At 37.8% G+C, this 10,699-nt stretch overlaps 1 protein-coding gene across 1 annotated transcript in view; it reads left to right on the top strand.

The window, feature by feature from the left end:
• The window catches only part of LOC103801897 (serine/threonine-protein kinase Nek7), a gene marked incomplete at its 3' end in the record, with an annotated part of 30,621 nt that overhangs the window by 987 nt on the left and 18,935 nt on the right, over positions 1-10,699 (top strand). Inside the window, exon 2 of the mRNA XM_009074336.1 lies at positions 3,539-3,679. Within this exon, the coding sequence (XP_009072584.1) occupies positions 3,539-3,679 (141 nt within the window). The remainder of the gene's footprint in view (positions 1-3,538; positions 3,680-10,699) is intronic.

The following is a 10,699-nucleotide window of genomic DNA, read 5'->3' on the forward strand; positions in this document are numbered from 1 at the left end:
GTACATTGCTGGCTACTGGCCTCCAGCTAGACTTTGTGCCATTAGGTGCTCATTTTCTCTTTGGAATTAAGTGCCTGAAAGTTCTGTCAGTCTTTTACCTGCAAAGTTACAACACTGTCCTTCGTTACATCACAAGGACCTTTGGGAAGTGCAGGTACCCAAGTACTCCCAAACCTCTTGCATATTGTATTAAGGATTATGGAGGAGGATAGAAAAATACAGATGAGCAGTCTGAGATGGCAGACTTTAAGTTCTAGAACTTTTTCGAGGGTAGAATGGGAGCTTTTTAGCATTCCAAGAGAGAAAAACATGAATCTCTTTCTAGACTTGATAAACCATAATCCAAAGTCATCATATATATCTCTTACTGTTTGGTTTCTGTTTGGTTTGTTTTGGCTTGGTTTTTTGTTTGTTTTTCTCAAACCTGAAGAACAATAGTCTTACTAGTAGAGCAATTACTTGTAACAATTAAGTCTTCTCATATACAGAAGGCTATCCATGTCTCTGCTCTGTTTCCTAGTTTGCCTGTATTCCCCTCAAAACGAGGGCTCAGAACTCTGTGAGGTATTCAGTGTGCACACAATAGACTTGAGTAGTGAAACAATTTGTTTTCTGTTTTACTCAAATGTGTTTCCTGAAAATGTCTACCGTACTTTTTGATGGTGACTGGCCAACCAGTTTCACTTTTCAAGGAAGTTTTTCAATGGGATTTTGTAGGTCTTTTTCCTGTGTGGTAATAGCTAATTTAAAAACAATGATTCACTTTCCTTAGGGTGGTATTTCCCATTAAGTTTTGGATTGGGAGCCTTGTGATGCTAGTACTGAGCACCAGGATGGAAGTTTAAGGGAATCTTCTGTGAGGCTTTGCAGTCATATTTTGAGCTAGTTGTCTGGATAAGTTCGGATTCTAAAGGAACTTTATTGCTGCGTTATATGTATTGAATAGTATAGTTTCCTTTGGGATTTCATTGGTAACTTCTCCATGAAAATTTTTCTGCTGCTGTTCCTCATCTTGGACCTGGCTGTTAATATGCTCAATGTTCTCTCAACCTGAGAGAGCTTAGTTTTATAGGTTAGGAATCCTCACAGAAGGAACCTGGTTAAACATTTTAAAATGTGTGTGGTGTGATTTCTTCAGCAGAAAAAGCTGGTTTGGAGAAACCTGTCTCACAAATCTCTGAATTGCTGCAATTCAGCTATTTGTTTGCCTATGTTTTTGAACTGAATCTGGGAATAATTAAAAAATGAACAAGTTCTGAGTTTTTTTTTTTAACAGTCCAGATCAGTGTTTGACTCAGTATAGTGCACTGGCATATGATGTTGGAGCAATACTGAGGAGGTTGCAATGGGAGGGAACAAGGACCTCCTGGGAGAGCTTGGTCCCTGGAGAAATTGATGTGTGCTGGTCTCATTGATTTTAAGATAGGAAGTTGTGGTGAATAAAGAGTTCATTGATTTCTTCACCATTCTCTTAACAGATGTGAGAAACATGCTGTCTTTTTGTGTGCCTTCCTAGGTCAGTACTGAAGTTCACTGGTGCTTTCTGGGGCATTAGATGCTTTTGAAAATTTAAGTGTCAAAGATGATGGGAACTGCATGCAAATAGAAAATTTTGGAAAAAGATGGAAGTAGGACACCTTCTGAGAGCTCTGGCTAAAGTGAGAGCTACTGTCTGGAATAGTCTTAGAAGTCAACTGTCAATGCCTTCTACTTAATGCTGTAGCCTTTCAGCAGTGTATGCTTTCTTTCCCTGCAATCCTCTGCTAAATTTAGTATCAGCTCTTTTCTGAGACTGAAAATGAGTATTATGTTTTTTGTTGAAGATGGTCTTTGTTTGCTTGTCATAGAAACAAGCTCTTAATGCCACAATTAATTAATTAGTATATCACATTGTCGTACTTCTCCAGTAGGAATGTTTAAACTGATCTTTCCTCATGTTTTTTTCTGTGTACAGGGTTACAACTGAGAATTGAAATTTATTCAGAGGAGAAAAAATGATAGTATTCTTGCGGTTTTAATACATTGCTTGGCCAAAAGTTTAAAAATTTAATCTGAAGGGAGGAAGCAACTCGTTTGTTATTTTAATGCTGTCTGATAGATATCTCTTGCATGGAAACTGTAATATTCCGAGTGCTCGCTGATTTACTCGATGAGTACAGTGTAATGTGATCATTAGTGAAGTGTATATAATCGGTTCTGTTATGGTCTCAGACCGAAGGAAATCTTTATCCTGCACAAGCTTATTCTCTACAAATTGCATTGTGGCGAGGAGAGACCCAGTGGTAGTTGGAGATGTGCAGCTATGTTGCTTCTCATGTCAGCTCTCCACATCTAAATTGTGTGACAGGACAAGGGAGCAGATGAGACAAGCTGTCACTCAGCCACGCTGCCCTTTGAAGAAAGGCCATGGGGGGGAAAAGGTGCCGCAAATGGGCTGTGAAGTTTACATACACTGCCCACTGTTAAACAGATTACCTCTAATGAAGTGTCTAATGCTCAGGCCATATCAGCCTAATCCTTGGTGGCAGTTCATCCCTCAACTGCCAAAAAACACCGCCCTCTGGCCCTCTCTCGCCACTCTGGCCGCCAAGCACAGGGAGGTGCCCGGTCTTAATAAAGCAAGACAGTGTGTGATCTGACATGCAAATGTAGGTCATTGCATATGTAAATGTGTGATTACAAACCTGCATGCCAAAACACATTAGTGAGACTTTGCTCTCAGCATGCGGTTGTCACACTGCCTTAGTAGTTCACGCTAATATTTGTCAAGTTGCTGTGCAGAGGCTGCGACTCCCAGTTCAGATGGGAAGTACACAATACTTCTGAAATATAGCCTGTTTAGAGAGCCTGGATCTCGCAGCTCTGCGTGGAGAATTTAAAATCTTCAAGTGTAATTTTAGACATTTTCTCTAAAAGCCCTGTAACTGTCCCGTTAAGCTGGGCCCTGTGCTTGGAATGCTTTGGAATATATTCATGTTGCCCTGCTTTTGTTGAAATGAGTAACTTCTCATGTTTTGATTTCTGGAGCAACAAAAGAATATATAAAAATACATTGCATAGCTATTCAAAGATGGATATTAAAATACTGACACATTTGCATTAAAATACTGTCATGCAATCTGATTCTTTATTACCTCTATCTCTTTTTTAAGTGTGTGGTTATTGTGGGTTTGGGTGGGGTTTTGTGGGTTTGTTTTCTGTTTTTATTTTTGAATGGAGGGAGCTAGGACATAAAAAGGAAAACATGGCAAATTAAAGCCTGATGGGATTTCTTCTCTTCTATGCTCAGGCTCCTGCTAGGCTGAAAACGTTTTAAATACATCTCAACAATTTATAATTTTAAGTTCTCTGCTGATGATATAATGGAGAGTTTCTTTAGAGCATCTTGTGATTAGTCTGGAACAGTTTTGGTTTTAATACATTGGAATGAAACAATTTTAACCCATTGGAAGGAATATGGTTTAAATTATCTTTACACTGGTGTAATTAAGTCTTACTGACTTATATGCAAACATTTTTCCAATATCTTTGGTTCTAGAAAGCCTTGCGACCTGACATGGGCTATAATACACTTGCCAATTTCCGAATAGAGAAGAAGATTGGCCGTGGGCAGTTCAGTGAAGTTTACAGAGCAACTTGCCTGTTGGATGGGGTACCAGTGGCTCTGAAGAAGGTTCAGGTAAGGGTGATATTTGTATAAATATGTAAAGGATTTTATGCAGTTAAATTTGAAAGGCATGTGCCATTTGGATGTGATCGTAATGAATTTTAGAATAGTTATAGATAGTAGGAAATTCAGAGCTTTGAAAAATCTGTGACATGACTTTGTATAGTATTCCCCAAACCAGTGTTTGGAAATTGAAAGTGAAGTCCAGAGTGGGTGGGAAAAGATAACATATAAATTAGCTGTAGGAGAACAGTCCTCACCAAAGGTTGGAATCTATAAGTAATAGGAATATTTAGTGGTGTCTAATGTGAAAACATATGCAAATCTATGCATATTTTATTAAATAAGCATCTGTAATTTTTCAGTTAAGTAACCATGCTTCAAAAGTGCATAAATTAAATAAGGTGTGTATGTAATCAGACTTGCAATAGTAAAAAGGAATTATAGTTTCAAAAGACCATAAACTACTTGAGACAAACATAAACCAAAACTGTGCTTGAATCCATAGCTCAGTGTTTTTCCTTTAGGTTCCAGGATATAATTAATTTTGTATTATCATCTTCATGAATAATATATCTGTGTGTGGGATCCTATATAGTAATTAAATGCCTCTATCCAGTATCACTCCTATTCTGTCTTTTTGTTTGGACCTGCTCAGAGATGTTTGTTGTAAGATGATGACCCTCTAAAATTTCTCTACTGGATTGACTTTGAAGGTTCTCTGACAATGTGTTTAGTTTTGAAATCAAAACTTAAATTGGTTTTGGTTCTGATCTCAAGACAAGTTTAGTGTAATACCTGAAGGAGTACTGCCATCAGTTCTGAACAGGCTTTTTTGCTTTTTTTGGATTGCAAAACAATGTGTCAGATTTTGTAATTTCTAGTGTTTCTAGATTTTAATGATTTTATTTTTGCTGAGCTAATGCATGCACTGTAAATTTCTCTGTCATATCTTGACTTGCTGTTCCATTTCTGATTTCCTGTGCTCTGCAGCACCAGGAGGCAGGACTAGTCCTGACAGTCATAAAAAAAGAGACTTGGTTCCCCCTTCTGGGAAAACTGCCAGATATATACTACTTCAAAAGCTGAAATATATTCTAAGAACTTTGATCAACAGTCTTAAAACATTAGGCTAATTCTTCCTTCATTTTCAGTGTGTGAGAAACCCAAAAGGTTAAAAGTGACTTGAAATGCATGTCAATTAAGGTGGATATGGAATGTCTGGGTACTTGAAGAAAGTCATAAAGTCCAACCATGAAATTTTTATAACAGTGGAAATACAGAGGCATTATAGCGTGTGTACTCCTAACAGTATTTGAGGAGTTGGTATGTATAGCTGTATTCTCACATCTGACTTCCCAAATTGACAAAAGATTTTTTCAATGTATGAAGACATCATGCTGTCTGTATACAGGTGATGGTTTCTATAGTAGAAAGGCTTTCTTGTTTAATTTTTATGTAATCCTTTAAGAAATTTCTAAGAATATACTGTTAGTTGGAAATAAACAATTGTGGCTCTCCCAAATGGCTTTATCCTGAGAGGGTTCCACTTGTCTTAAATTGTCCAACACAGGTTGTTGGTTTTCCATTGAAAGTTATTACCTGCTGCACATCAGGAGGGACTGTGTTCTGTGATCTGTAAAGTCTCTTCCCCTGTGGAGGCTGGATGTATGTAGGAGACTTATTATCTGAACAAAAAATGAAACTTGGTTAACCTGTAAGGGGAAGACATTGCTAAGCATAGAATGACATATTACCCTGAGCTCAAAAGGCTTATGGCAACACTGAGTGTTTGGCATAGCCATTTCAACTTGTGTAGTTACTGTTCCTTTTGGACAAAAGACCATCTTAGTTGTTACTGTGCTTCTGTGACCTTTCCTGAGATTCCATAGAAATATTTGTGGTAAATACAGTTACAGTACTTAGTTTCACTAACGAATTTGTTTTCATAGATGTCTTTTGGTGAGAAGTGATTGCTTTTCAGAGGAGCTGAAAAATGGGTCTGCTCTGTGATAGAGCTTCTTCCTTTTAATTTCAGTCATCTTTGATTTTATCCAGATTAAAATACTGCCTCTTTTCTGATGCCTCATTAGTGAACGCTCAGCATGTACAAAACAGGAGGAATGCTTCTTTCTGTTGTGAGAGAGAGGCTTTATTCTCTCTATTTTAGGCCTGTGTATGGATACTGCTTTCCTCACTGAGATAGTATCTCTAAATGCTCTACATTGTGTCAAATAACATAACCGAGAGCTGAACTTTCCTCTACTTTCCCATTATCTGCCCAATCTCATCTCACATCTCCTCTATTACATGCCTTTCTCTCTGATCTTGCAAGTTGTGTCTGTTCCACTCCTTTCCTATTTTGTGTTCCTGACTGGGTTAGGTACATACCTGTTCTCTTTATGTGTATTCAGTCAGTGGTTCCCCATGTGTATCTCTAACCATCAAGGGCTAACATGGCTTAGAAGCCTTCAGTTATCCTCTCTTTAAGAGTTGCAGGATCTCAGACCATTATTTGTTCCAAAAGGATTGCCAGTTTTGAGTTCTTATGAAGCTTTCCAACAAGCATGTTTATTTTCTAATAAAATGAAATTTGGCTGAAATATGTGCAATATTGATAAATGTTATATTAATGTGTACGGATGTATGTCTGTGGAACGAAATGTGAGCAGAAGCAAGTGGCAGTAAGATGCTGTGGGAGAAAGGACAAGCAGATGGTGACAGAAACCACTCTTTCTGAATTTGTAGCTGCTGCTGAGTCCAGATGACAGGAAGTAGTATTCTTGATTTGGTTTTCTGTAGGATATGTAGCACAGTGAGAACTGCTTAACTTGCAGGGTTTTTTAGTAGCAACTTAACCAGCAGAATATATGAAATAGTATATAATGTACTGCTATGGTCATAGTTTATCTAAATTATAGAGTTCTAGATAAGTTTCTTTACATGGATTAAGTCTCAGGTCCAAACTGTCTTGAAGGTGATGCCTGAGGAGGCAGCAGTACCTCTCTGCTACTGCCACCCTTGGGAGCTGATGAGCCCTCCAGTAGTCACTTCCAAGGGGGAAGTAAGCAACTACTAGATACTGGAATAAATGCTCACAAAAAACCCTTAAACAGCAAAAGAGTTGTAAATATCTAGTGACTGTATGAGTTCACTTTATGACTTGTTTTTAAAGGAAACTTTAACTGCTCAAAATTTAAAGTATTATGTACAACTGCATTTTTGGACAAAATTCTAGATTGATTACATTTCTGCCTTAGATTGTTCCACCTTTCCTTCCCTTTCAATCCAAAATTGGAGGCTCTGTGTTAGAGATTCAGACAATGAACCCTTTTATCTAGCACTTCCATTCATTATTCATTGTGCATTGTCAGTGGATTGCTACTTCAGGCCTGAATTACAGTTAATTAATCTTAGAAAAGCTCTTGTAATTTCACACTTTATGAAGCACTATTGTCTCAGCACAGCAGTGCAATGGTGGCAAAATACACCTATGCTTTTCTTGCTATTCACTATTATGTCTCTTAATATTTATGTGCATCCAGGTCTTGAATTTTCTTGCCTTTCTGAAGGTTTCTGTTACAACAGTCAAGCTTGTGTTTTGCTTTGGAAATGCTTTTCGGTATTTTTTAGAGAATTTCAAACAGAAATAGATTAAATTGTCATTTAAGTGATAGGGTTAGAAGGGCCTTTATCCTTTTCAGTTTTGAGAGGGAAAACCTAGAAAAGTGATGGACTTCAGAGCAAGTGGAATCAGGTACATTCCCAACTAGGCGTGTTACTTCAGGTGATGAGTTCAATTGGTAGCTAGTAGTTAGAAGCTAGAGCCTGATGTTTTCCATCAGGTAGTTAAATGTTTCAAAACCTTCTTTCTGTGCCCACAGCTTTCTAGGAGCTCTAGTTGCATGTGTGAGCATGTATGTAAGAACTTTACTCAGGAAGTTGATTTCATGTATTGCAACCTCTTTGTTTAGTTTACACATCTGCATAGGAACAGCTCCTGCTCCATAGCTTACATTAGCTTAGAAATGTCTTCTAAAAATACCAGTATCTCTTGACAGTACTTACAACTGACATTTCTGGAATGCTGAAAGAATAAAATTCTAATCTATGCTCACATGAAGGTACTGGAGAAGTGGTTGAATGCCAAAGTATCCTTTAGGTGCATAGCACACAGAAGAAAATGTAATAATTAACACTGTATGTTTTGTCCTTTTACTCTTCCTTTGTATAATGTTGATTGCAGGGTGAGATGAAAAACTGACAGCTAAAAAGGGACTTAGTATTTCACTTAAAGTGTTTGCTAAGTGGAAAAAATACTGTGAAGGGGTTTAAAAGTGTTCCTTTAAGTGTCTTCAGCTGTATTTGCCTAATTTTTAAAGGGATTTCACAGTAATTGTTAGCTAAGGTACAGTCCTTACCACAATAAGATTTTTTTAATTAGAGTCTTTGGGAAAACTGTCACATCATGAAAATATTTGCTGTGCATTTTTGCTGCTTCTTAGGGGTTTTTTAGGCAAACAATTCCTTTTTAGAGATGTTGATATTATAGTCCTTGAAAACAGAAACTGGGGGAAAAGAGTTAAAGTTTGGAATAAGAGTGTATTACATTGTGCAGTTTGTGCTGACTAGAGAAACATACCTCCAAGCTGAATTCCTCTATGATCCTGACCTCTTAAGTGGAGTCAAGAATTAGAATTTATTGTTAGTCTAATGAATGCCTCAGCAGTTTAATCAAAATGCAGCAGTTTTTCTTGTTAGCCAATTAGAGTGGTGCTAACACTTGTGGTCTAATTACTGCCAGTTTCCAATAATCAATGTATGGAGCATCATCAGTGACCTGAGCTCTGTTGGGAGGAGGATGCTGGTACTTGCTGTACATGGAATTTTGCTGGGTGCTTTCAAGCAGTGAGTTGCTAATGTTTTTGTGTTGATCCAAAAGCTTACAGATATTAATCATTCTGGTTTTGTTAGACTTCTGTTGTATTTGCTATGAATTCCTTAACACCATGCACTTGCACAGAGCTGAGCTGAAGCTAAAACCAGGCTAGACACAAGTCATTTGACTACAATGACTTTAAGTCACTCACCTGCAAGGCATGTGCTGCTAGGGCTAAAACCAAGCTCAAAAAAGGAAAGCAGTCCAAGACAGGACCAGACATAAGGTTGTGAGTCCTTAGGCAGTCTGAGGCCTGTGACCTGCTGATAGCAGTGGTGGTGCTGTCTTCATGGGGCTACAAGTTGTGTGGTCAGAGATACCTGTGTGCAACACTCATGCTGGAGTGAGGGGAGCAATAAGCTGACCTTTCAGGTTGGCTTGTTGAGTAACAGAAGCTGAAGATGGAACTAGTCTGCTTGCAAAGCTCTAAGCTGTAGCAGTCGTGATGGAAGTACTGACATCACTTCACAGTGTTATGTTAATGGCCAGTCTGCAATAAACACAGGCAAAGGACACCTTGTCCTGCTTCGTCAGCTGCTCTGTGGCAGCTCCTGCTAAACAAGCCTTGAGAGTGTTGCCAGGTTCCATGTGTAGTATTGACGTGCACTTGAAAGGATGTTCTAAAAGTCTTTCGTTGCAGCTTCCATTTTTCAGAGTGAGACGTTCTTCGGTGTTGAGTCATCTTCTGGTGATGAAGCATGGAGGTTTTTACGTTGTGTTTATAGTAACCTCCAGTGTGAGCTGACATGGCTTATTCCACTAGAGTCCTCTGATCTGAACTGCAGGAATTTGGCACAATAGGAAGATAATCTATTCAGAATGAAAATCTCTGAAAGCTTTTTGAATCTGGAATGATTCGGAGGTTCATCAGAGGCCTTGGTTTGCGTGATTTTCTTCATTTGTTTGCTTTGGTTTTTTGTTGTTCTTCTGGGTTGTGTTCCCTCCCCCCAGTGTTATTGTTGGAGGAGGTTAATGTCTGTGAAACTGAAATTCTGAATTTCTGGGAAATGCTATTTATAATCTTTTGAAGTTAAATCTGGATCAAAATTTAATGGAGAACCACAAGAATGTTAAACAGTAAATCTTCAGACCGTGTATCAAATAAGGCTTAATTTTTTCTGTCTTATTTAATTTAGGTAATGTTAGAAATACTTCAGTTTAGCTGAAGCTGTGATGGACTTGCCACTCTACTGTATGAACTATACCAAAACTATAGAGTCATGTTTATAAAACTGAATTTTGTCCTTTGGTGAGAGCAGCTACTTGGTTTAGTCTACTGTAGGAAGTTTAATAACGAATTAGAAGTGCTGGGAATGCTATCCAGAGTGCACAAACAACTCTATCCTATGAGGTAATTACAGATCTTTTTCAGTTCTGAGTATAGAGCTTTATTTTTGTTGTTTTGTTCTTCTATGAGAAGTACTGATGTATGTCACTATCAGTGGCATAGTTAATAAAACATTTTTTTGCAAAACCTGCTTGTTTAGGTGTGTAGGGAATAGGGAATTAAGAATAGATAATTTCATATACCTCTTGGCATATTAGAACAGTCATTAACAAGTTTTGTTACACGATGAAACTCTTTTGGTTTGAATCTTGAAATTATGCTTTGGTAGTTTACAAATCTTACAAATAGATAGTTTGTTGTACAGTTTTCAACCTCAAATTCTGTCTCTGACTTTGATTAGGTTCTTCAGTGTGTTTAGAGTCAAATCCTGTATCTCATATACCTCTTGGCATATTAGAACAGTCATTAACAAGTTTTGTTACACGATGAAACTCTTTTGGTTTGAATCTTGAAATTATGCTTTGGTAGTTTACAAATCTTACAAATAGATAGTTTGTTGTACAGTTTTCAACCTCAAATTCTGTCTCTGACTTTGATTAGGTTCTTCAGTGTGTTTAGAGTCAAATCCTGTATCATTTACAAGGAATATTCTTCTCTCACTCTTATCTAGAGCTTGGCAAAATTGTGAAGCTTCAAGACATGCCCCTATTCCTTTTTTCCCCCTGCTCCACTGTACACACTTTCATTGAGTTCTTTTTTTCTTCTTGGGAGAGCGTGTATAAAATTTTCCAGTTGCTGCTCTCTC

This window comes from Acanthisitta chloris, unplaced genomic scaffold (genome assembly GCF_000695815.1).
Source record: "Acanthisitta chloris isolate BGI_N310 unplaced genomic scaffold, ASM69581v1 scaffold34050, whole genome shotgun sequence".
Classification (NCBI taxonomy): domain Eukaryota; kingdom Metazoa; phylum Chordata; class Aves; order Passeriformes; family Acanthisittidae; genus Acanthisitta; species Acanthisitta chloris.